This window comes from Balaenoptera borealis, assembly GCF_965194805.1.
Source record: "Balaenoptera borealis genome assembly, chromosome: 20".
Lineage (NCBI taxonomy): Eukaryota > Metazoa > Chordata > Mammalia > Artiodactyla > Balaenopteridae > Balaenoptera > Balaenoptera borealis.
Window position 1 is genome coordinate 23462850 of NC_138879.1, and position 27355 is coordinate 23490204.

The window sequence follows — 27355 nt, forward strand, 5'->3', positions numbered from 1 at the left end:
GAAGAGATGGAAAATGTGCTCTGATACCTTTAGCGCTGTGGCAAAGAACAGCAGGAGTCTGGGGGTCTGGGCCTTTACCACTTGCCTTGTTGTCTTGAGCAAATTGCTTAACCTCTGATACTCATTTCTTTGTTTCCTAAGTGGATGTGATTAATATCTGCTCTGCCAACCTCATTTGTTGTAAAGATTAATGAAAGGGCTTTGGGAACTATAAAGCACCATCCAGATGAAAGGTGGCAGTGATGACGTCCAATGAAAAATGTTCTGTCCCTTGAGAATATTAAAGTGATGTTACTGATCATCTGTAAGCAGGACCTATGTTTTGGATTTTTTTCCCCCTGTAAGAGGCAAGTTTAGGAGTTAGACAGAGTTCAAATCTGGCTTTGCCACACCAACTGTGTGATGTTGGACATGGTGGTATCTCAGTGTATTAGGGTTCTGCAGAGGAACAGAACCAATAGGGTATGTGCGCGTGCGTGCGTGTGTGTGTGTGTGTGTGTGTGTGTGTGTGTGCATGAGAGAGAGCGAGCGAGCGCAAAGAGGGGGAGGGAGGGAGAGAGAGATTGATTTAATTTAAGGAATTGGTTCATGTGATTATGGGGGCTGGCAAGTCTGAAATCTGCAGGGAAGGCTGGCAGGCTGGAGGCCTAGGAAAGAGCTGATGTTTGCAGCTGAAGTGTAAAGGCAGCCTGGAGGCAGAATTCCCTTTTCCTTGAGGGACCTATCTTTTTCTCTTAAGGCCTTCAGCTGATTGGCCCACCCACATATTATGGAGAGTAATCTGCTTTACTCAAAGTCCACTGATTTAAATGTTCATTATTTCTAAAAAATACCTTCACAGCAGTATCTAGACTAGAGTTTGAGCAAATGTCTCGGCACCAGAGCCAAGACATTTGACACATAAAATTAGCCACTATAATTTTTCCCAAGGATGTTCCAAAGATTAAATGATTAAATGTATATAGTATAGGGTTGGCACATGGTACCCTAACCAATTATTCAGTATTCTTAACAACATGGTAATGAACTTCTTGAAATGTACATGTATATTTTTGTATAGTTATCGCCTCAGAATAAACTTCTAGATATGGATTTTTTTTTTAATTTATTTTTTGGCTGCATTGGGTCTTAGTTGTGGCACATGGGATCTTCCGTTGTGGCTCACGGGCTCTTGTTGCAATGTGCAGGCTTCTCTGTAGTTGTGGCATGCAGGCTGCAGAGTGTGTGGGCTCTGTATTTGTGGTGCAGGGGCTTCAGAGCATGTAGGCTCTGTAGTTGTGGCGTGCGGGCTCAGTAGTTGTGGCACATGGGCGCATGCCCTGCGGCATGTGGGATCTTAGTTCCCCGACCAGGGATTGAACCAGCGTCCCCTGCATTGCAAGACGGATTCTTAACCACTGGACCACCAGGGAAGTTCCTTTTCTTGCTTTTTTTTTTTTTTTTAAAAATAATGCCATAGGGGCTTCCCTGGTGGTGCAGTGGTTGAGAATCTGCCTGCCAATGCAGGGGACACGGGTTCGAGCCCTGGTCTGGGAAGATCCCACATGCCGCGGAGCAACTGGGCCCGTGAGCCACAATTACTGAGCCTGCGTGTCTGGAGCCTGTGCTCCGCAACAAGAGAGGCCGTGATAGTGAGAGGCCCGCGCACCGCGATGAAGAGTGGCCCCCGCCTGCCACAACTAGAGAAAGCCCTCGCAGAGAAACGAAGACCCAACACAGCCATAAATAAAATAAAAAAATTAAAAAAAAAAAAAATTAAAAAAAAAAATAATAATGCCATAGAGTCCCCTTTGAGTTTCCTTTATATTTCTCTAATCCCCTTCCCTTCCTTCTTTCCTGTCCATCTATAACCACTATCCTGAAGTTGACATGTATCCTTCTGCCCATGTTTTTGTATTTTTACTACATTGGAACATATCTATAAACAATATATAGTATTTTTTGTATTTTTAAGTCTTATGTTACATATATATTATTCTGCAACTTATTTCTCATTTTTGAGATTTGTTAATATTTATGCATAAAAATCTAGTTCATTCATTTAACCGTGGTATTCTAATATCTGAATAAATATGCTACCTTTTATCCATTCTCCTATAGATCAACTTCTAGGCTTTTTCTCTGTTTTCCCTCCACTATTAAAAAACAATACTGCAGTAGACCTTCTTGTGCATATGAGAGAGACTTTTCTGTTGGGTATAAATCTGGAAATGGAATTGGCAACATTGTTGTTTGTTGGCCAGTTGGCCCTAAGGATTAAACCATTCAGGATGGCCTTAATATCATACCACTGTGCTCTTGCTTCTGTGGCAAAACTAACTAGTCTGCTAACAGAAGTTATGTCTAGCAAGCTTGATTTCTTCTAGAGTATAATTGAATAATGCATGAATGAGGCACTGTGAAAATAAATCAAACTGTCCTATCCATGTCCAACATAAATTAATTGTTTATAAAGTGTTTCACATCATGGGACTATGTCCTGTTATCACCTAAAGGCATGGTCTGTGTAGTTTGACCAAAGGACAGCAGACCTGGCAAGAAAAAAATACCCCACACTCATAGAGGTTATAGTGTGAATGATATTTCAAGGTTTCTCTCTATCATTTCATGCTTAAAGATTCTACCTTAGAACTTAAATGTTAGAACAAATTACACATTACCCAGTAATTTTATTTGCATAGTCTAAATTAAAAATAAGATGTACTTTTCTTAAATATGAGGAAACCATGGATTTGAAATCAATTCAAATATTAATTATGAATATCCAAATTCATAAGGCTTAAGTTGAAGACTTTTCTCAGTCTCTTACATAAACACACATGTACCCTTCCAGGGGAGAGATCTTTCCACTACCCCTCAGATAAAACAATGTAGATTATAATAGTCTGAAGCAGGCAGCTAAGACCAGCTGAGCCATATACAGATTTCATACTGGATTCTGGACCAATTTCTGTTTTGGTACAAAATAGCTTTACTTGGATTTCAAATTGGGCTTTCATGACCTTTATCGATGCTTTCTGATCATGCAGAGGCTTCTTACATCCCCAGTACTTTGGCTGTATTAGAATGTACTTACCTTGTTCAGCTTTCTGAAAATATTCAGAAAAAATGAGTCTCTCCCACCCCAATCCTTGATAAGTAATATTCACTTCTGTTCCTGTATAAATAGGTCAAGTCATCAGCCCACAAAGTGGCAGCAGTGGCACAGATCTAACAGCTGACAGAGCAGGGCCATCTGCACAGGAGCCTGGCAGCCAGACACCCTTGAAGTCTATGCTTGTCATCAGTGGAGGAGAGGGCTACATTGACTTCCGAATGGGTAGGTCATTGGTTCTGGGGGCTTCGTTTCCACTGTTCCGTGATGTGGATTTTCACCCACAGTAAACAAGAAACTCAGATACATGATTTCTAAGAGGTTTTCTTTGAACCCTTTACTTGGAAAATGATTTTATATTTCTTTTTTTCCTACTTTCATGATTTTTTTTTTCTTTTTATACCAAGGTGTGTTTATTTGAAGGAGCATTAGAAAATAGCAGGGTTTGGTCGTATGTTGAGGTATATGTGAAGAGCATATGGAGTCAGAGGCCTTGGGGAAATCATTCAACCTCCCAGAACCTCAGTTTCCTCACCTGCAAAGTGGAGAAATAAAAATACTTCATAAAGTGTTGTTTGTAGCCAAATTCATTTCATTTGTTCATTTTCTCACCTTATAAACAATAATTATCTACTGTGTACCTGTTAGCCTTGAGCTTGAGATACAAAAACAAATCAGACAAAGTCTCCCTCCAATAAATTATAGAACAATACAGAGATAGAAACATGTTAATAAATTACAGTGTTACAGATGCTCTGATGGGGAGTAGTCAGTTTTTCCTAGGGGTAGGGGAAGAAGGAAATCAAGAAATGATGCTTGAGATGATGACTCAGTACTGAAGAGCCTGAGTCTGAAGAATTGGGGTGGGGATGGTATGGGGAAGGCTGGGGAGACTGGCATTCCAACGTAAGAGGTAGCTTGACCAAGGCTTAGAAATGTGAAACCACCTTAGTCGAAGAAAAACTACTTAAAAATGACTGGAGCATGGAGTAGAAGCAAATATAAATTTGACCAGAGATAAATCTAGAAATGGAGGGAGGCCTTTATATACCTAATTAAGGAGTTTGTACTTTAAAGCAAAGGAAAATTATTGGAGGACTTTAAATAGAAGAGCAATATGATTATATGTGTGTGTAAATGGATTGGAGGTATAAGACTAGAGGTAGGCAATGGGTTAGGAAAAAATGAATGAGTAAGGTAGAAACGGTAGGAGTAGACTAGCACTACGATGGGGAATTGGTAACTAACAGGATGTGAAGGAAGAGGTAGTGATCCATTTACTTAGAGTTAATGACTATCAGAACAGAAGCAGCAGATCTGGAGGGAGTGGAATGAGGAGTTCTGTGTGGGACATGTTGACCTTGGAGTGCATGGAAGTTGGGAGTTATCTAGGTGGAAGATGTCCATTGGGCTTTTGGGTATAAGGGTTTCATGTCTCAGGAGGGAGGAATATGAGGACTACTGACGTGCAGTGGCACTAAAAGTCACAAGGGTTGATGAGTTCACCCAAGGAGAATATGTAGGGGCCAGAAGAAAAGGTTCTAGGATAGAACCCTGTTTTAATACTCCATTTAAAGAATCATTAGAGCTTATGAAGGGATCTAAGAAGGAATGGCCAGAGAGGTTTCAAAGAAAACACAGAGAACTGATGTTTGTGGAAGTGTAGTGCTTTGTAATCTGTAAAGCACTGTGATGTAAATTTATTTATTTGCTATAAATAAAGGAACCTTTTGGACTGGCCTAAAATCACAATGATTGAAAAAGTTTCTAAACGTAAGGCTTTAGAGAATATAATGTAGACTGGTGACTAATACTTTAGTTTTAATTCTGTTAAAAAAAAAAGAATATAAAATTTAGGGTCATATAAATGACAATGTGCCACATATAATTAGTATAAACTAAAATTTCTGATGCAGAAGGCTTGTTGACACATTTTTAAGGCAGGGCTTTTAATGTTAAGTATAGGAATGGTGATGTCAGTAGGAATGGAGTCACTTCAAAGTGAACTGACTGTTGGTGCAGAATTCCTTTATAGAGATGGCCTTCACTCGGCTGGGTGATTTTTGGAACTTTTTCTTCGATTGCAACATGGTAGTCTGAACCATACTAAAGAGTATGTCAGTAAAATCTTTATGTGTTTTTTTCATTTCCACTGAAAGTTTCTTCCATTTTGGATCCTAAAAATAACATAAAAATTGCTTAACCAGGTTTGTCAGTATCTCTAGGTAATCCAGCCTGAAAAGCAGAATTTGTCTTAAAGCATAGGTTAATTTTAATAGTAAGCATACTTTTTTAAAATTGAATTTGATCTTTTTTTTGTTCCATTTCCTTTTTCATATCCTGTAATATTTTAACTATGAGAAATTGATCTCAGTAGTCTTTTTCAGAAGTTAGGCAGTGAAGATTGTGACTCATGGCATTTCTTTTACTGTGTTCTCTGAAATGGGCGTCAGACAAATTTTATGCATGCTGCTCATGGACTAACCATGAGTCTGATGTACATCAGCCTGTATCTTCAAAATGCTTAACCGGAGTCTCCGTTTCATCCACCAGGTGATGAAGGTGGAGAATCAGAGCTTCTTGGAGAGGATCTTCCACTCGAACCTTCTGTCGCCAAAGCGGAAAGGAGTCACTTGATAGTGTGGCAAGTGATGTATGGTAGTGAGTGAACCCATAGGAAACAGGTGGCGACGGGGAAGCCATCTCTTCTGCATGGTTTATTTTCCCTTTTTCCCTTTATTTAATGCTCTCTTTGTGAAATAAGTTTCACCACATAATGTATGAGCATTTTTTTTCTGTTAACTATGCTATAAAATCTGTCCTACTGTAACAATACAGGAACTAGCTGTTTTACTGCACCAGTGTTATAGGCAATTTCAGTATATTATGAACAAATCAAAGAATGTTTACTTTCTGCAAACTGGTGAACTTTAGAAAGCAATCCAGTTGTGGTTTACTCTGCCACAGCTAATGTCACTTACTTCATTTGATGGGGTCACTTTTTAGCTATCACTAATAATGGAATTAATGGAAACACTTGATAAATGAAACTGTACCATTAAGTACAATAGTAAAGTTTTCCCCAATGTATTATAAAATTGACACAAACTAACAACAGGTAGATTATCAGGATTTATCTAAATGTCCCGAGAGGGCTAAATGCTAACTGTAAATTACTTTAACTTTCACTTTCAAATCTGACAAATCTTGTTTATATGGTATATAAAACTTTGTTTTCATCAGATTTTGCGGGGGGGGGGGTTTTATATTAAAGAAATTAAGACTACACTATTTAAATAAAAGTTTCTTGTTTCTGACTTACTAGAGCTCTAAAGTTTATGAGGCCTGCTTCTCTGAATATTCTGTTTTTTTTTGTTTGCTTGTTTGTTTGTTTTTGAGACTAGTCTCTCATTTTCATACTGACATGTTTGAAAGGTTTATTATTTATAAGGCTTAGAAGATACACTTCAGCAATGGGAGGATTTTTTTTTAAGGAAATTGTGTTTTGGATTTCTTGTATCAATGGATGATGGTGGTTGGATGAGTTTTTTTCCGTGTAAAAAATTTACTTGTTTACCAGTTGTTCTTGGACTGCTCTTATCAGTTAGTAAGAGTAAAGCTGTAGTGGTGATGGAGTATGGCCTAATGAACTGAACAAGAGATTTAATTAGAAACGGTATTTTCTCTTGTTCTGTATAAAACTACACAACTGCCAGTACTTGATATTCTGTATGTAAATGGTATTTAAGCTTTTGTGCCCTTTTGAGATTAAAAGGCCATCCTCAATGAAGAAGACTTTGAAGGAGAAGAAGACAAAGCCAAAATAGCATAAAGTAAAAGTTGACATTACAATCTTTTCACTCACAATGCCCATTTAAAAAATAGAGTCTGGGTATAATTGATTTTCTTGTTTAATAAGTTTTAAAAAACCATTATGCTGCAGTTTTTTTCCCTCTCAGTCTTCTTGAAAATTTATGATTTATCATTCTTAATCCATTACTTTAAGCAAAACTAAATATAAGTTTAAGCACTGTCTTAAAATATGAAGTTATTGGACAAAGGCCCCGCCAGTCATCGGAAGGACTATTTCAGGAAAAGGAAACAACAAAAGTCTCAGATTGACTAAGCATCCTTAAGGACCAAGGACTTTTCTTTTGAACTGTAATGGAGAGATATTTGTAAAAAGTACTACCAGTGTCTTTTAAGCATATAGATGATTAGGCTAGATTATAAAGTACACGGGATTTAATGCGTCAGAGGAGGCCTTTGGATCCATTTGGCCACAGGTGTCTATAAGCACATTATGTACACAGTACAATTGTGGCCACTTTAGATGGCTAGGAGAAAAAAAACTCTTTTGGTAAAAGCTGTATTAAAAGGATAATTTTTTTACTTGCGCTACTTAGTCACTTTTTTCAGGGCACCAAAACTTAGGTCACTTTTCCATAGCTTATAAGCTATGTTTTATTTTATTTTATTTTATTTTATAAATCTGAGCCATTGTTGGCAATACCTTAAAAAAAAAAAACCACATTATTAAATATTTTGGAGGAATGTTGTATAAATTCACAAAAAAGAGACACCAAAGTGTTCGGGAATTTTAATCCCAAGAAGTAAACATCCCAGAGTCAGACCCCATGTATTGTTCGGTCTTTTACATGTTTCTATGACTGACTGTAATTTAGGAAATCAGGAGTTAAAGATGAAAAATGCAAACATGTTACAGTGGTTGTTTATTGCTCTTTTTAAGCTTACTGGCTTTAACTTAAGGAATATAGGTGTGTAGTTATTTTATCTAAAATTGTCAGATATCTGTGGCCCTGTTAACTTCAGGGACTAGAGAGTACAAAAATGTCTGTAAAATTTGTTTTAAGAGCTTGTCTTTATGTTTGTAATTTCAGTTAAATATTTTTTGCAGGTTGCTTTACTTCCACCTTTTCCCCAACAATAGGCTTATATATTCTTGTAGCGTTCACTTTGGTCAAGGTGGTAGCCTTAGGAAGAAAATGCCAAAATGTAAGCTTCTTGCAAGCAGCAAGTGGTTGGTGTAATTGCCTGTAGCTACCACATCAGTGGTAAAGAAGAGGCTTGAGTACCTCAGGTTGGTCTCTCCATGTAAAAAAAAAAATTACCCCTATTGGAAGAAATAAGGAATACCTGAGAATTTTCTCATTCTGTTACGTTTGGGTTATGTATGATGTTGAACCATGTGAAATTGCTGATGTTCAAACGTTGCTGATTTACAAAAATGACAGTATCATATACATCAACGTAATACTTACTGCTCAATGCAGGTTAAAATCCCTGTGAGGCAAAGGGAGAATATTCTTTAGGAACTCAGTTTTGAGTGTTTTTTTCTAATTTGTGTGGATCTAAATTTTTTAAATAGGAATGAATATCTTAATAGCTGCAGCTTGTTGAGAGTGTAAAACATTTTGAATACAAAATATGCAGCACATAACTTTTCACATGAAGCGTGTTTGCATAGAAAAGGTTAAAATACATTCTCTCAGTTTCTGTGTTGTTCATTTCTTGTAAAGGTCTTCCTACGTGTGAGAATGGACCCTTTAACATAGGTTGCCTTAGTGACAAAACAAAGCAAAACAATTGTCTCATAATACTAACTGTCCTAAAGAACGTGTGTCTTGCAAATGCTGTGGAACTGAATATTTATTTCCTTGTGAGTATTATGACCATTACCAAAGGATTCAACCAGATTTAGGGCTCTTCTTAATTGATCATGTTGAGAAAGGGACTCGTTTTGGTCCCAGTTTGTGCTAAGGGAATAGAAGAGAAGAGAGAATTAAATGTGGAAATCATAAATGCTTTTCTAACAGGGTTATGCTATTTTGTAACACTAAATGTCTTTTCTTTTCTTTTTAAAAAATTAAGTTTTTATTATTAATTTTGTCATACATTTCTCAACACTTGAATATATTTTAGCCATTTTATGGTCTGAATTTGTTTTTTGTCCAGGACATTTTATTCAGAATTTTACTTGCCTCTATAATCTTAAAAATGGGTTCTAGAGGGTCCCACTTGCTGTTTTTTTAGAGGCTGATGCTTCATTTCTATGAGCAAAAAGCTCATTTAGCAATGTAGTTATTTCAGTATTTATTTCTATTATGGAATCCCTGGGGTTCGGAATGTAACTTTGTACATGAAATATATATAAATATGTATATGACACATGTATGAGGACTGTGTTTTGTTTTGTTTTTGCCTTTCCTAGGGGTCTGACCTCGATTTATATTTGAAAGTCCAATAATCGTCTCCCATCAGACATGTCATCTCCAAGGGTCAGGACTGTCGCCACTTGGCACTGGCTGAGGGTGAGCAGTGAGCAATACATGAAGAACATGTCTGCTTGGCTCACGCGTTTAAGTGACATGTGAATAATAGACAATAGGGCTTTCTAGAAATACGGGCGAGCTGAGTAACAACCCACACATGATACCAAAGCATACCATTTGCTAGGTTACTCAGTAATAAGAAGCAGGCTGTAATGTAGATGTTAATAATATGGTGTGCTTATTGTGATCCATTTGCTTGGGAGAGACTCTGGAAGGAAGGATGATTATAAAACTAATCATGTGGTAGCACAATGTGAATCCATATTCAGTACAGTGGTATTTAGTCTAATGTCATGTGCTTTGTTTACAAGATTGTGGGGTTCTGACATGATAGTAAAAGTAGTCCTGACTGGCATGTGATAGGACAGTTCACTAGATGAAGGCACAGCCATCTATCCAGTGAGGTTGGATGCTCTAGAATATAATGAATAGCCTGTCTCATTCCTACTTTACAGGACCTTACCTAACTGCCCCTTAGTCCTTTGGGGCCTGCCAAGTCACTGTTTTGGAAGCTGACTTTTTTTGAGCCTCATTTAATCATGTTCCTGATTCAGCCAGTCTCTAGTGAGAGACTAGGTTTAACAGCGCAGGACAGCGAACGTTCATATTAATTTTATTGAGGGAACGGACAGGAGCCCTGTAATCTTACCTGGAACTGTAGCCCTCACTCCCACCCAGTGGTGAGACTCTCTTTCAAAACTTAGTGGAAAGATACTGCCTAAACCTCCAAGCTCTTCGTCACCAGCCCCAAGGCCTCTCACACTCGGTGTGGGCACGAGAGCCCTGGTGACCACAAAAGCACGGACTCCATCTTCAGCAGTGGCCAATATGTTAGGAAAGGTATTGTAGTTAGGGAACTTCTCAGAATACCTTAAATATTTGGTAATTAATACAGTTCAGTTTTACAACTCACTTCCTTTAGAGACAGTGGTATAGTGGGAAAGAAGGCAGTAGACCTGAACAGGCCCTGCCCCTACTGTGACCCTCGGCCACTCAATTCAACACAGTACTCCACAGCCACCCACAAAGGCATGAAACGAACTACCCCAGACCTGTTGAATTGACTCTCTTATGGGCTCTGGACCCAGACATCTGTAAAGTTTCATAGGTAAGCATGATGTGTTGCTTAGGTTGAGGACTACTTCTTTAACATCTTTGGACCTTAGTTCTCATGTGTTAAAGGAGGGTTGATATATCCAGGTGATCTTAAAAAAATCCTAGCTCTAACCTTTCTGGTTCTGTGACCCTGGCTCTAATTTGCCTTGGTGTGTTGTCTATACAGACACCAACCATACCTGCTTGCAGGTCCAGGGTTGCCCAATCCCGGTGGAATTTGATTACTGTGAAAATCCAATTTATCAGAACGTCACTGTGCAAAAGGAGACAGTTTAGCTCCTTGCTTTTATGTCCAGGCAGAACACTGGCTCCCACCCACATCCAGAAAGTAGTTAATGGTTTGATTTGAGGCCTCAAGGGAGAAATGGACCAATAAGTCACAGCTCAGGGCGGGCAGCAACTTCACAGAAAAGCTGCAGTTCTCAACCAGGCCAGGAGAGGGAGGTGTGGCCAGAATCAGCCAGGAGCGAGTTCCAGAATGAAATTATTTCCTTCTTCCTCTCACCTCAGGAGTATCAGATTCTACTAGTGTGTTTGGTAAAACAGTTACCCTGGTGATTCTGATCCTTCTATTGGGAATAGCTGCTTAAGAGGAACTCAAGCAGCCCAGCTGGATTCACAAACATCTGTTTTCCAGGAGCACAAAGCTTCTTCATTCTTAGCCATTTATTACCAGCACATGGTGATCTGCTAGCAGGTTCACCCCAGACTCAACCCAATGCTCTTTCCTTTTTGATTTATGGATAATTGAAGTTTAGGATACTTTGAACTTACTGCTACATTAAAAGCTTAAAGGGAATATTTCATCTCCATTCATTTGGTAAGGCTATTTTTTCCATAGAAAAAACTATAACCTTTTAGTTGTTGTGACTAGCTTGCATATGCATAACATCTAATAATCTTCTCAAGGTGTTTACTCCATAAATTCACAGGTGATCCACAGAGCCACCCTTTGGAGTATATTATTGTCCTCAGGTGAACCAGAGGCCTAGCCACAGGAGGGGCCTTGCCCGTTGGTAAACAGGTCTAGCTGAGATAAGTGAAGTCCCAGGGTCCTCATATAACCAGAGGTATAACCAGACTAACTCCACACTAGAGGCTACTGCAAGTGTGTTGGGAAAAGTATTAGGTCTCAGATCAGGAGATTTGGGGTTAAGTCCTGAGCCTACCGTTCCCTAATTTTGCGACCCTTCACTAGTCACTTAACTATTCTGTTTCCTTACTATAAAAGGAGAGTAACATCCCCCAAAGGGTTCTTGTGATGGCTTAATGAAGTAATGGTGTGATGGCAGTCGGCACATTACCTACCCCCACTAGGCACTCAACAGCAGGCTTTGGCAGGCGGTCCCTACGTATCAGGTGTGTGAAGATGAGTAAGACACCTTCAAGGAGATTAGGGTAAGAGAGGAAAGTAGACACGAAAATGGTGAAGTGGAGTCAAGTATTATGGCCATTCGTTGAGGCATTAGCTGAAAAATGATACTGGTATGGTGTCTGCTTGGCTATTTTGTAATGTGGTAAAAACAAGGGGAAAACTGTCTTCAGTGCTTATGTAGTACAGAATATTCTTATTTCCAGTTTTTTTATCAGTGTTCTAGACCTTGGCTGTCCTAAAGGAGCTGTGTTAGGAAACAAGAGTTACCTCAGGTCTATTGGACCTTTCAGGGAACGCCTTTCTCTCATGCCCCGACACTCCCCAGTTGAAGGGAAAGAAGTGTTCCATGAAAATTAAACACAGGAGGAGATCCATATTGTCTTTTTCATCTAAGAGTGCATTTCATTCCTGTGCAGGCACACCGAGGGACATGTTGCAACATGAAAACAGTGGTAAGCTTGACATTTTTAGATGCCATCAGAATGTAATTTTTCAGTATCTGTTGCTCATAATGCTTTATGACAAGAATTAAACTCCTAGTCACTGCATATAAACAGGTAGAAAGAAGACATACAGGACTAAATAAAATATTAACATCTGATGCACAACAGGGTGTGGTATGGTGGCAAGGAGGATTATATGCTTTCTACATGATTAAGAAGCTTATGGGACTTCCCTGGTGGTCCAACGGTGAAAGACTTCACGGTCCCAATGCAGGAGGCCCGGGTTTGATCCCTGGTCAGGGAACTAGATCCACATGCCACAACTAAGAGCCCGCATGCCGCAACTAAAAGATCCCAAGTGCTGCAACTAAGACTTGGTGCAGCCAAATAAATAAACAAATAAATATTAAAAAACAAAACAAAACTAAGAGACTTAGCATTACTCCGCCCAAGGAAGATCACAAACCCTCATCTGTTAAGATTTTTGCGGGCCATCTCAGGTACAGATACTCCCCAAAGAGAGTGGAGCAGTCTTTCAAAATCTTGAGTTTTGGTCCTCAGGAGTATTGTAGTAATGATATATCATTCAAAGGACTGTTGGAAAGATTAAATGAGATAATGTACTACTCAACAGTAAACAAACATTGTGTCCTTTCCCCACTGAGGCCTCAATTTCTTTTCCTATTGTCCTTTCTCATTAAACTTACTTTTCTTTACCTTTGGCTAGCCCAAAGTGACAAATCCTGGAGTGAATTTTCAGCTGCTGGCCTTTTGCTATATTTTGGCCCATTGTGCTTCTGTGGAAACAGGCGTTTATTCTGTAGGAAATCTACATTTCTATCTTGGAGAGTTTGCCCGGGGCTGTAAATAAGGAACTAGGAGCAAAAGTTTGGCATGTTCTTCACCAGAAAAGACTCCAGTGTTGATTCTAAGAGGCATCTCAAACATCCTTCCTTCCTGGAGGAGCCTGGCTGGAGATAAGCGGAAACTGGGCAGATGCCTCAAGGCAGACCTTGGCTGATTTAGAGACCCAGTCCTGGGCTTTTACCCAATTGAGGGTTTATCAGACTATTCTGCCCCATATTACGTCCATGTTTCTGGGGCGCCAAGGTGACAGCCCTTTCTTTGAAAGACCACTCTGGTGTGATATGATGGGAGCCAGAAAACATCTCAAAAGCCGAGTCTTCATAAAGAACCAAAGGTTCTAGCCTTTCCCTGCCACTGATCCATCAAAAGTCATCGCTCTCTCTGGACCCTCAGTTTTCCTTATCTGTAAAAGTTGGGACTTGGCTCAGATGAGCTCTAAGGCTTCTTCTAGGGTGATATTCTTTGAGGCTGGGTCGTCTGTGCCATGTGCAGTTTGAGTTGTGTGGACTAGTAGCCTTCGTGCCCAGCCAGACCCTTAATGGAGGGAATTCGTGTAGCCTACACCACTCGGTGAAACCAACTGCTTTGATGCACCACTTTGTCCCTGTGCACCAGTGTGTCCCTGAGGCATCAAAGTATCACTCCCGTGAATGGAAGGAATATGTCTTATTAAGAAGAGAGACACTTGAGTTCTATGGGTCCTGAGCTTCCCTTGGGTGTCCATCTTTCCCTTCCTGAACCTGGGAACAGGTCTCCAAAAGTCTACTTTAGAATGTCAGCTGAGCCTTCAGAGAGTTTCTCCCTAGGGCCCTTTTATGGCATCACTTGGGGAAAGAAGAAAAAGGCTGAGAAGTGATGCTTAATTAGGGAAGATCCTTGGCTTCCCAGTACCACCCCCTCCCAGAGCAGAAAAGGGGTGGGGGAACAGGAAATGAACTTGTTTCGGAAAGTGGCCTTGCTATGGAGAGGCTGGGCTCTGCTGCCCTTTGAACACAAGGTGGCGCTGTGGTGGGCTTAGCCTTCCAAAGACTGCCGGCCTCTCATCCCACCCCTTCATCCTCAGCAGGCTGTCCGTCCCAGCAAGGCAGGCCGGACCAGATCAAGGCGGGTGCCTACTGGGGGTCAAAGTGTACAGATAAGGTAAACTGGTTCACTTTACTAACAAGCAAGCAGAGGCCCAGAGTGGCTGTTATCCAACAGCAGAGATTGACTCTGAAGTGTTCCTTCTACTAGACTGTCTCTAGATTCTCATAGCCCTGAGTTCTCACTCCTTTCATTCACCAGGGGTAGGGAAAACACCGTTTCTGAGCCTCCCCAGCCAAGGCAACCTATAGCCCAGGAACCCAAAGGGAAGGCAGGTGGTCTAGAGCCTGGGACCCTGCTGAGGTGAGCAGGCGTTTTTATGGGTAAGAGAGAAACATTGGCCCAGAGGATTAAAGAAGGGAATTTTTGAAAGTATCCATACCGCCAATTTCTGGTTTTTGAAGTTGCAAAGGAATTTCTGCTACTGCCACCTCTGAACAAGGGAAAAAGAAATGGCATGGAATCAGCTTAGTGAGTTGCTTCAATAAGAAACTTCATCCAAGGCTGATAATAAATAGGAGTTACATAACTCAGTAGGTCACAGCACCAACTAAGCCCTTTATAGGCCATCAATCCACATTTATTTCCTGGATTTTATAACCACTGCTGAAAAGGAAATGAGGAGGGCGTGAGGATTAGAGGGAGAGAATCTGTGTGACTGGACTAAATCTCCAATTGCCTCTCCTGCACACCAGCACTCAGTTAACTCTTGGAGGGGCTTGCTGAGTTACAGTGCGTCCAGACACTCTGGGCCTCGTGCCAGGAAACTCAGACCCCTGTCCCAAGCTGCTCTGAGTAGCCACGAGCTTTAGGCTGTCATTTTCTCTCCGGCCCTCATTTTTCTATTCTGGAAAATGTCAGGGGGTTGGGTGAGTTCAAGGTCCCTTTCTGCCCCCATGTTCTAAACATCAGGAGCAAAAGAGTGGAAATTAGGGCTTATTACCCCAACACCACCACCAAATTTGCAAGAAGCTGTCGGATCCTCTTGATGGGGAAGGGGTATTGTGAGATACTACTGCATTAATGGAGGCAGGTGAGGGCCCCAAGGAGGGAGATAAGGCCGGCCAACACTGGTGGGGTGGGGGGGGTGGTCACAGCTGCCCTGGATGGGGCAGGGAGTGCACAGGGTAAAGGACCCATACCACCTCCCCCTTGGCCTTCAAGTGCTATAAACCAGTCAGTGTGTGTGTGTGCACGCATGTGTGTGTGCGCGTGCACACACACACACACACACACACACACACACACGGGTGAAATGGGAACGGGAGTAGCCACAGACCTGGAGAAGAGGGATATTTGCCATCCTCAAGCCTGGGGAGTTCAGTGCCTGAGAGGGCTCAGGGATGCTCCAGGGCCCTTGGGTGGATATGAGGGGCCGACAGGCCTCATACACAGTTTCTGTTGCTCACTCCCCCTCTCCCTGCCTGGGGTCAGAGAGACAGCTCCTACCAACCACATACCACCCGGAGCATGTCCATCTTTGCTCAGCTACCTGTGCCAAGCTACAGGCCAGATCCCACCATCTGGGAGCACCCAGTGTAAAGCCAGTTGAAGAAGGGAAAAGCTTGGGAGAAAAACTTGGTTTGGGAGGGGAGGATGTCAGAAAGTTTGTGGCATTAGAGAGTGACAGGAAAGGGACTTCCCTGGTGGCGCAGTGGTTAAGAATCCGCCTGCCAATGCAGGGGACACGGGTTCAAGCCTGTCCCGCGAAGATCCCACATGCTGAGGAGCAGCTAAGCCCGTGTGCCACAACTACTAAGCCTGTGCTCTGGAGCCCACAAGCCACAACTACTGAGCCCACGTGCCTAGAGCCCGTGCTCCACAACAAGAGAAGCCATCGCGATGAGAAGCCCACGCACCTCAACGAAGAGTAGCCCTCGCTCGCCGCAACTACAGAAAGCCTGTGCACAGCAACACAGACCCAACACAGCCAAAAATAAATAAATAAATTTATTTATTTATTAAAAAAAAAAAAGTGACAGGAAAGCTGGAAGCTGGAACAGCCAGAGGGATGAGGGTCCTTGGAAGGAACTTTTGGTGAGCAGCTTGAGCCTAGAACTTTCATGATGGGATCACCCCTTGAGCAGGAAGCCCGTAAGTGTTTCACCAGAGACAATTCCCTGGGGGTCCAGTGGTTAGGACTCTGCACTTTCACTGATGAGGGCCCAGGTTCGATCCCTGGTTGAGGAAGTAAGATCCCACAAGCCTAGCAGCGCAGCCAAAAGAAAAGGAAAAAAACAGTGTTTCCCCAGGAAAGAGATTCCTGTGGCAGGAGGCAGCTCTGACCTGGAGACTCAGAACACATCCTTCGTTAGGCCCTTTCAATTGTGCTCAATCAGTTGGAAGTTCTTCGGTCTCCTCTTTCCCCTCTTCTCGGTGTGTTGCCCTTCCCCCACTGCTGCTGCTTCCTTTTTGAGAACAGCTGCGTGTCTGGGCTTGTCCTGGAGTCTGGATTTCCAGACTCAGAAACCCCACCCCCACCTTGGCCTACTGCCATCAGTGAGGTTTGGAAGGTGGTGGTGTCCCCCATTGAACAGGTGCCTTAAACTGAGACCCAGAGAAGGAGGGTGTGATTTTAATCCCCCAGGTCCCCCAGACCCCACAAATGAGCAGTGCCAGAAGGGGTCTCAGGGTCCCATCTTTGTCAACTGGCCTGACCCTTCCACCCCCATCGGAGCCATAATCCGATAATCTATCATGCTTGAGCTGGTAGACCAGCAAAGCAGAGCTCAGGGGCCAGGGTGTGGGGATTCTGATCTGGGTTCACCAGTCCCATCCCAGAGGAGAAGGTGATGACTTACTTGGGACCGATTTTTGTAGAGGAGACACTTGACCCCTCGGCTGTTAAGGCTGAAGGAGAGCCAGGTGCCAGCTGAGGTGAGTGGCAGGGAGGGCTGGCCAGATCCTTGACTCTGCTTCACAGCAGCCTCTGCGCGGGGCTGCTTCTAAACAAACCTCCCTCCCTGCTGGGCATCTGCTGGGTCTGAGGACAGCTTGGAGGCGGTGTTTTTTGCCTCCTATCCTCTCCCATCTCTCTGCCTCACAGACTCAAGTGAAAGGGGTGGGTCACAGGGAGACTTGATGAGCCCAAGGGCTGAGAGGCACGGGTGCAATGGCAAGTGCCCCGTTTTCCCTACGGAACTCACTTGCCGAAACAGTGGGCTTCTCCTGCAGAGCCTGCTTTCTGTTTGTTGAAAGGGTTTGCAAGTGAGCACCAGGCTGTTCTAGAAACTCTGCCTCAGGCTGTGTGGGGCAGAAACACCCAGATCAATTCAGAAAGATCAATTCTCATGTGAGGGGGTGTGCCCACTCCACCTCCGCCCACCAGCAAGGGTATCCCAGGCCAAGAAAAGGCCTCAGCAAAGAAAGGTCCCTTGCAGACATAGAGCATGAGCTAGGTCCAGTCCTGGCTCTTCACATGCATTGTTTCCCTCGATCATCAAGGCAGCTGTGAGGCAAGGGTTTCCCCTGCTGGACAGATGGCTCTTAGACCAGGGTTTCTCAACCTGGGCACTGTTGACGCTGGGCTGGATAATCCTCTGTCGTGTGGTCTGTGCTGTGCATTACGGGATATTTAGCAGCATCCTTGGCTGCTAAATATCTACCCACTAAATGCCAGGAGGACATGCACACCACCCCTCCCCAGTTCTAACAACCAAAACTGTCTCCAGGCATTGCCAGATGTCCTCGGGGACAAAACTACCCCTCTTCCAGAGCCACCGTCTTAGACAGTACGTGTCCAAGGGCCCTAGGATAGGCCCACGTTTGAACCTGGGTCATCTGCTTTTCTTGCTGCTGCTCCTTTGTGGGGAAAAGTCCCTTTGAGGGACTTCCCTGGTGGCTCAGTGGTTAAGAATCCGCCGGCAAGTGCAGGGGACACGGGTTCGAGCCCTGGTCCGGGAAGATCCCACAGGCCGCGGACTAAGCCCGTGCGCCACAACTACTGAGCCCGCGCTCTAGAGCCCGCGAGCCACAACTACTGAGCCCGCGTGCCACAACTACTGAAGCCGGCGCACCTAGAGCCCGTGCTCCACGAAAAGAGACGCCACCGCAGTGAGAAGCCTGCGCACCACAATGAAGAGTAGCCCCCACTCGCAGCAACTAGAGAAAGCCTGCACGCAGCAACGAAGACCCGACGCAGCCAAAAATAAATAAATTTATTAAAAAATTAAGAAGTCCCTTTGAAAATCTCTTCCCAGAACAAGGCTCCCACCTTCAATTTTAATGAGGCTGTGGATGCCAGGTGCCCATTTGTGCCTAGATGAGAAGCTGGCTGAATCAGCCTGCCCTCCCTCTGACCCCCAAGCGAAGTCCCCAGGGGCCTGGAGGCGGGGTGGGTGTGAGTCGGCAGAGCGACGTGAGGGCGGGCTTGCAAGAGTAGGAGCCTGCCCTCCTCTGACCTCTGCTGTATGGCCACAGCCCTGCATGTCCAGCAGCCCCGAGGAGGCCAGGTCAACGTGCCGGACCTCACTCAGCACCTTGTAGATGGGTCGCCCTGACTCACAGCCACTGGACGTGATCTGTAGTTGTCTCATCCCAGAAAATATTTGCTATGTCTGAGTGACCTCAACTCTTACCAGGCATACCTGCCCCTGAAGGAGGCAGGTGGGTCCAGTGAACTCAGAAGGTGGCCTTTGGTTCTGGGTTTAGAACATGATGATGGGGACGGTGGTGGAGGAGCTTCAAGACTCCAGGAGCTTCCACTCGCCCTGCACTGTAGCGTGCTGTAAAGGCACTTGGAACTCAATGCCAGACATTAGCTCTCATTCCAGCCTCTGACCTCAGTTTACTTGTTTAAACTGGAGAAGTTGTACTGGATGGATGATCTCTAATAATTCACATGCATTGAGCATTTCCTATGGGATAGGCTCTTTATGTACATTCCATCGTCTAATTTCTGCAATGCTCTGTGAGGTGGGGACTGTAATTATTATCCTCATTTTACAACTGAGGAAGCTGAGCTCAGAGAAGATAAGTAACTTGCCCAAGGTCACACAGCGAGTAAGTGGAGGACCAGTCACATACCCAGGTCTGACCCAGAGGCATTGTTGAGGATGGCAACAGCTCAGGCGATAGGCCGACTAACTGGGGCAGCGGCCACGAGTACCAGGGAGAAGGGTGTTGAGTGACCTGCAGAGTGAGGAGGGGCAGGACCAGGCGCCCAGCCCGGTGCGGGGAGGAGTGGAAGATGACTCGGAGGCTCGAGGTTCAGAGCTTGAGGGACTGGGAGGGTGGTGATGCTATTAATAGAAACAGGGAAGTCAGGAGGAGGAGCAGTTTCAGGGCTAGCAGATGAGTGCGTTCTTAGACATGTTGAAGCTGATTTGCCAACAGTGGGACCTTTAGGCCTAGATCCAGCCACAGTTCAATTAGGAAAAATCAGCACATCCAAAAATACTTCCAAATGCCAACAGCCCTCTTACCAAAATCAAATCCCTAAACCTTGCACACCCCGGAGTTCCCCAGCCACTGCTCTGGGCTGAGGCTCAGGGTTGGGTCTGCAGTAGCCCAAGTTTAAGTCCCACACTAACCACTGGGGGTCGCCACTGGTGCACAGACCACGGTGCAGCTGCCCAGGGCTTGCCCGCTGGAGGGTGGACCTGGCGGGACGCACATCGGGTTTTAGGGAGCCGCCCCCCCCCACCCCCGGTAGGGAGGGTGGAGTTCTCATCCTCCTTTTTAGGCGTGGGAGGGAGAGGGGCTCACAAGATGCTGAGCCGCTGCTTCTCCCCAGGCCCCCAGGCATCGGCAATGCCGTGTCATGGGAATTTCTGATTAACCTCCAATCAAATATGGTTGACCTTAGAACCGGGAAGAGGGAGAGGCAGTGGACCCCCTTCCCTGCGTGTACACTGGGCTCTCGGTCCCTGGCCTGGAGGACGCCGTGCCCAGGGCACTGGGGTGGCAGAGCCCGGGGAGCAGGATCCCAGCTGTTCCAAACCACCCGTCTCCCCTGACATTTGCGTCAGCAGCTCTGCCCTTTGACTTTTAATTCCCGGGAGTGGAGGGTGGAGGCAACCTTGGCGATCAGGACTAATTATTTGCAGTTCGACTGAGCCAGCAGTTTATTGGGGTTTGGCCTGGCTGCCTGCCCTCTTCTCTGCCTCCCACCCCCGGGTTTATGGCCTTGGTCTCCTTTGGAAGCTGGGAAGAAAGGAGGGCAGGAGTGCTCCCACCTGGGAGGCACCCACTTCCTCTGTCCCCTGAGTCTCCTGATCTCAGACACAGCCTGTGGGAAATGACGCCTATAAAAGCACTGAGAGACCCCAGACGGAGGCAGTGCCCCCGCGCTCACACCCAGCCCAGGCCGGCGCCCCTCGGCCCCCCTCCAGCTCCAGTCAGGACTTGTTAGGACATGTCCCTGGGCCTCGGCCAGGCCAGGAGGCACTGCCTCCCAGCTGCCTGGGTTTAGCGGGTACAGGGCTCAGCGCGGGTGGGGTTGGGTAGGCATCTCGAAGCTGGTGCGGCTCCCCGGGCCCGGAGTCCCCCATCGGTGTCCTGGGTCCCTCTATATTTGGCCTTGGCATTACCAGTGTGCCCTCTCTGAGAGGCAGGCAGCCAGCCTGACCCATGACGTCTACTCCAGGGCTTGGGCTATTTTGGAACCAGCCTTGAGACGGCTGGGGAAGGCAGGGGTGAGGTTTAGGGGAACATTTGTGCCTGTCTCTGGACCACAGAAGAAGCTGAGGGTGTGTGGCATGGAGAATTAGCCCCGAGGCCTTTCTCAGAATTCCCTGCGCGTTACTCAAATGTCCCTTCTGCTCAGGTTTCCTGGGGATACCTGGGCTCGGGGGCTGCGGGGCTGAGTCTGGGCAGGAACCCCGCCGAGCCCCTTCTCCCCCCTGGGCTTTTCCAGCTGTTCAGATATCATCCCTCAATTAAAAAACAACTTCTATGCCAGGTCCCACCAAGAACTAGGAGCTGGCTCAGTGGCTCCCAGTCTTAGGATTTCTCAGGTCACTAATATTTCCAAAACAACAATTTAGATTCTGACATGGTCACCAGTTTTTCATTTTGCTGAGTTAAGGACATTAAAAGGAAATGTCAAAGGAAGGGTCCTTTTAAACACACAGACAAACACACACACACACGAAAATACACAACTCAGGTAAGAGGACAGTCCTTCAGATGGAGTAGGTTGACCTGTATGAAAACCCCACTATATTGTCCTTATTTTTCTCATTTTGCCACAAGCAGATGGGAACACGGCAACAGCTGGTACAGGGCTCATGTTCCAGGAACCGCTGGTTCTTTCCACCCCTCTGCTGGGCCCAATGCCGAGGGCAGTGGGGACCCCTCCGCAGCACCTATCTCCAGCTCTCTTCTGCAGCAGTCACTTTTGCTTCTTTACATCTTCCCCACCATCCCAGCCCCCAATATTTGCAGGAGGGGAGGATGGGGAACAGTGTTCACACAGCCCCAGATGAAAAGAGCACATTGTCTGGTCTCAGTGCGGGGAATGGGGCAGGCTTGCCTCTGCAGAAGTCGGATGATCACCACGCTCCTCCGGGAAGGGCTGCTGCTGTGGAAGGAGCGGGTCTGGACGGGGGTCAGGAAGGCTGGGTGGCTGCTACTTCCTGGCCGTGAGAGCTGAGACTAGTCCCAGAACCTCCTGTGCTTCAGTTTCTGGTTCCAACAAATGGGTATATAAACTCCTCATCACAGGGCAGGTGTGAGGATTAAATGAGAGAATGCTTGTGAAAGTACTTTATGAACTATAAGGCATAGGCAGGGGTAGTTTATTATTATTATTATTATGAGAAACTAGTAAATGGCTGAAGAAACAGCACCCCAAAAGGTGATCTCAGCTTCTGGGTGCAAAGATGGTATTCACACCCACCCCTGGGTCTGTGACCTTGGGGCCCCTCTAACCCCACAAAGGAGCAGCGCAAGCCTGATCCCTGTGAGTCAAGGCGGCCTGGCCTGGACCAAGGCAATGTGCTCAAAATAGGGCCCAGCCTCTCACCTGTGCTTAGAGAAAGGCTTCTGATTACTTGTGGTGGCCGCACTGCATGGTGAGTGATGTCTACTGTCCCCCAAATTGTAGAGAAATATGTGGAGGGTCTGAGGATTCAGAGATGGTCCAATGCCTAAACTTCAAGGCCTTCACAGAGGAGCAGTTTGAAGGGCTACCCCTGCCGCCGTCCCGTGTCACGGTGGGGTGGCGTGGGAGACTCACCGACCCACATTTCTAGGCCACTTCCACCACTTAATCTAGCTGCATGGCTTCAGACACTTCCATCCCTTTGCCTCTCTGAGCCTCAGTTTCCTCATCTGCAAAAGAGGAATAAGAGTCCTTACCTCATGGGGTTGCTGTAAGCTTATGGGATGGCTTGTGAAAGGCCCTGGAGGGTGCTCGGTGCTCCAGGGTCCCCCTCCCCGCCTTCCTAGGAGACCCTGGCATAACCACGCCCCCCACAAAGGGAACCAAGGGGTCCCCAAGAAGTGTGAGCCTGGGGCTGGGCTGCTGCTCCCACCCAGAGTGGGTCCCCAGGCCTTGCTCCAAACAGGGGCCAGTGGGGCAGGTTTCCTCACTCCAGCCAGGCCCAGCTCCCCACCCCCTCCCCAGCAGCCAGTTGTCACGAAGTCATTGTCACCTGCCCCAGCCTGTACCCCTACCCCTGCCTCTGTGCTGACATCTCATTTGGCAAAGAGGTTGGAAAAGCTGCTGACTCTTCCAGACCCTGAGTTCATTGACTGGTCAGGGCCCATCGGCCACAGGCTGACCGTGTGGGCAGAGGGAGTTTGCAGAGCGAGAGAGTGCCCGCCAGGCTTTCATCCTGCGCCTCAAGCTAAGCCCAGCCAAGACACACACTGCCCTCCATGTGCACACCTGGACCGACACGAGCGACCCCACACACTCCGCACTCGCACACACACTATCCCATCTCCTCCCCCACGTAAACAGTTATACCCACACACCAAGACATACACACCCTTCTGCGCACATGCTTTATACAGCCACCGGCCCACCAGGCACACTCCCACACACGCGGCTGCAAGCATGTCCCGCACGCTCACACAGGCAATGTGTGCACGGTACTTCTGCACACATGGTGTGGGGGGCTGGCCAGCACTGGCTACCCACGGCCACTTGGCCACACCCGACTCCTCTGCTGGCCTCTGCCCTGCGCTTCATCGGGCAAGGGGAACACTCGCAGGCTGAGCCTGACTCGGAGTGGAGGATCTCTGAGTCCCTAGAACAGGACCCCAGGCAGCCAGACCCTTTCATTCCTACCTGTGGAAATTGTGGCCCAGAGAGGGCAAGGAGATGGTGAAGTCACACAGCCCAAGTTCTTCCAAGTGCTTCCAAGTGTCTGCGAGCATGGCAGAAAAGGAAGGAAGCATCCAGAACCCTTCCTCCCTCACTGCTGGCCTCTTCAAACCTCCTGACTCAGTTCCTCTCTGCACTGGGCAGAGCCAGCTTCTCAGCTAGTCCCAGTCCTGTGGCTTCCTCCAGGACGACCACCGCGACTGCGCACTGTGTGAGACCTCACCATCTGCCCTGGGTGCAAGGTCATTTGAAGCGGTGTTGGGGAGGGCGCCCACTAATGAGACAAATCCTTCGTAGCTTGGGATGTTACACGCACTTGGCCTTGGCCACCTGCAGTCCCACATCGCCCTCAGCCTGGCCCTCTCACTCCCTGACCCTGTCTCCCTCCCTGGGCCTCAAGACCCTCAGCAGCTGCCTGGACTACGGCTCCATCAAGAGACCCCAGGCTCCTGGGAGTCAGTGACTCTGTCCCCTAGACTACCGCTCCACAAGGGTACGGGTTTCTGCCTGGAACGGTGCCTGGCACCTAGTAAATGCTCAGCAAAAATGTGTTGAATGAATAGGCCAATCTCCCCATCCCCAACCTCCTTTTACAATGGCTACTCGGGGTCAAAATTAGGACGTCTTTCATCTGGGTGCTTCCCTGTCAGCCAGGAGCAGGGGATCTGCCATGTATGGCTGTGTGACCCTGGACCAGTCACATCCCCCTCTGAGCTTCGGCTGCCATCTAGGAAGGGGGGGCCCCTGCTGGGGAGAATGCTGTTTGTCTTGTGTGACTCCAGAAACGTTTGGGAGGAGGGGGTCCAGTCCCCAGTGCTGCCTCCTTCCCACTGGCTTTGAAGGGGGCACCCCTGTGGGCAGGCCCAGGCCGGGGAAGGGGGTGAGCCTGGGGTGCCTGACTCCGGGCCAACATCCTGCTTCCTGCGGCCCCGCGGTGAGGCCCGGCGCCCGGGAGGCACACAGAGGGGTATTTGTTCTCAGTGGGCGGCGAGCGAGGAGATGCTAATCGCTGCGGATCGCTGGGCTCCAGCTGGAGGTCAGGAGGTAACGCGACCCGCGGTGGTTATTTATAACCTCACTGGCGGCCATGGCGGAGGGCAGCGCTGGATCCGCGCCCCTCCCCGGGCTGCCGCTCGGCTAGGACTGATTACTGCCCTCCCCCGTCCTGACTGTGGCAACCTGAGCCCCTAGAACCCTGATGTGGTGACCACTGGGGGCTAAGTACAAGGTCAGATGAGGTCCCTGGGCTTCCCTTGCCCTTGGGTGCAGGGAAGCAGGTGCCCTGTTCCCTGTCCTCTGCTGGAGATGGGGGTTGCGATGGAGGCACTGAAGTGTGACAGCCGCTCCTGCCAGGCTGCCCCTAGAGGGATGGGAGGGTGCCACGAGGCTGCCAGACAGAATGCAAGGACCCAGGCGGCCTGTGCTGTGTTCTGCCCTCCCACACAAAGCATGCCCCCTGCCCCCAGCCCCCAGTCCCAGCCCTGCTTCACAGCTGGTGGCTGGTGGCAGGGAGGCCCAGAATAACCCAGCCAGGGAGGGACAGCCTGTAGCCCCCCAGAGCCCTGCTTCTAGGTCCTAAATTGTGATGGTGGGAATTGACCCCAGAGCTCTGGGCATCCTCTAGGCTTGATGGAAACAGAATCTCTGAGTCTGGGGGTTGGGTGTCTCAGAGACTGGAGGGGAACTCTGGAGGCCCCAGTGAGAGGCCAGTACACCAGGGACCCAGGACACCTGCACTCTACCTCCCTTTGGACAGAAAAGAGAGGCGGATTTCACTCATTCCAGGATGCATGCCCTTTTCTTTCCTTAACATTTTTACTGGAGTTAAACATACATACAGAAAATTGTAAAGCTCAAAAGTGTACAACTGGATGAATTTGCACAAGCTGAGCATGCCTATGGAACCAGCACTCATATCAAAAAACTGCACCTCACCAGCACCCAGAATCCCCCTCAGGACACCTTCACTTACTATCCCCAGAGTTAAACTAACCCCCTAGGCCTGCTTCTAAACTGTACACACTAACTGTCCAGAAACGGAGCCATACGGCATGTGCTCTTTTGTGTCTAGTTTCTTTTGCCCAATATTATGTTTTATTTAAGTCTTCTTAAGTCCTCATGGCTGGTAACTCAACACCAAGTGACCCTATCATAACATTTTCACCCATTCTACAGTTGGTGGACGTTTGGGTAGGTTCCAGTTCCCGGCTGCCATGAACACTCTAGTCTTGATCTATTGTGACTACAAGGCCACATCTCTGTTGGGTACGAGGGCAAAGGGTGTGCATCTCTTCAGCTTTGGAAGATACAGGAAGTGTTACTTTTTAATCAACACTTTAATAAGAATGATTTTTCAAGGTTAGTTTTTGTTTTTCATTCTAAACATTGAGGGATGTACCTTATTTTTTAAAATTGGAAAATACAGAAACAGAGAAAAGAAGAAATCACTCCAAGCTACTACTTGGAGTCAACCATTCAGCCAAACAGTTAATGGATGTTTCCTAAGAGCCTCTTCTGCGTCAGGCCCTGGAGCAGAGAGACCCAGTCCTGCCCACGGAGCCTAGGGTCTGGCGCCAGGTCAGCAGTGGTGACGCCAAGGGATAGACCAGGGGCCTCGGCATCCGCCCTGGTCTCCTCCTTCCATGGTCTCCCCTCCACCGCCCCCCTCACCCATCACAGCCACTCTTGGCAAACATCCAAACAGGTCAGCCAGCTTGCCGTGCAAACAGGACTCAAGACAGAGCCCTGAGAACTCAAAGTGGGAAGGCAGGATGACAGTTACACCACTAATTGCAGTCACTGAAGAAGAGGGCTGTGGAGAGGAGGAGGGGTGGGAGGGCACCATGGGGCCGATCCCCCACAGGAGCTCAAAGGAAGGAGGGCCCGGGTCGGGGGGCGGCTGGAGAGGAGGTGGGGCTAGAAGCAGATGCATCCAGACTTTGGACTTTATCCTGAGGACCACAGAAGGAATTTAAGCAAGGGCAGGGAAGAGGCCTGATGCGCTTGTAAGACCACTCTGGATTCCTGTGCAAGCTTTGAGGCTTTGAGCTGATGAGCAAGGGGGCAACGGGGCCGGACAAGAGGGGGACTGAGGAGATGTCTTGGAGGTGACCTGTAGGATCTGGGGCCTGGCTGGCTGAAAGGCTTAGGGGAGGAGGAGGCTCTGGGAAGGTGTGAGGTTTCAGCCTCACCGTGGAACTGCAGATTTGCAGGAGGGTGTGATTGGCTCTGTTGTGGTTTTGGTGCATTTCCTTCCCATCTTTAGCAGGTTCTACTTAGGTCTAAGAACTTCTGAGAGCCAAGTGGTCAGACCTGATGAGGACGGCCTGCACCAGCCCTGGGGGACTCTGAGGTGAGAGATGGCCATTAGTTTATTTGACAAATATTATGAAGTGCCTACCTGTCTGGGAGTTGTTCCAGGTGCTGGGGGTACATTGGTGGCAAAACAATTCTCATGGGGGAAATCTTAAATTTAAACATATATACGAACCGGTGACAAGTATGAAGAAAAACTAAGCTGGGTAAGGGGACAGTGAGCAGCAGTGGTAGAGGGTGCCCAGGGAAGGCCTGTCTGAGTGACGTCTGACCGGAGACCTGAAGAGAATGAGGGGATGAGGCACGTGGGGAAGTGGAGGAAAGTGGTCGGGCAGGCAGAGGCCACCACAAGTGCAGATGCCCCAAGGCAGGCACAGCCTGGGGTGTCAGGGGCACTGAGGAGGCCAGTGTGAGAGGCCTGGAGCGAGGACGGGA

General features: G+C 47.1%; 1 protein-coding gene and 1 long non-coding RNA gene across 8 annotated transcripts in view; one reads left to right on the forward strand and one right to left on the reverse strand.

The window, feature by feature from the left end:
* SPAG9 (sperm associated antigen 9) overlaps positions 1-9287 on the forward strand; it is a 152320-nt gene extending 143033 nt beyond the window's left edge. For all 7 annotated transcript variants that reach the window (XM_082372551.1, XM_082372552.1, XM_082372553.1 and 4 more), the window contains 2 exons: positions 3170-3319; positions 5648-9287. In XM_082372551.1, the coding sequence (XP_082228677.1) occupies positions 3170-3319; positions 5648-5763 (266 nt within the window). In that variant the 3' untranslated portion in view covers positions 5764-9287. The remainder of the gene's footprint in view (positions 1-3169; positions 3320-5647) is intronic.
* On the reverse strand, positions 7557-20321 carry LOC309618619. Its single transcript, XR_014238561.1, has 2 exons — positions 17133-20321; positions 7557-16537 (listed from the first exon to the last, which is right to left on the reverse strand). It is a non-coding gene; the product is annotated as an uncharacterized lncRNA (long non-coding RNA).
* Positions 20322-27355: the final 7034 nt, after the last annotated feature.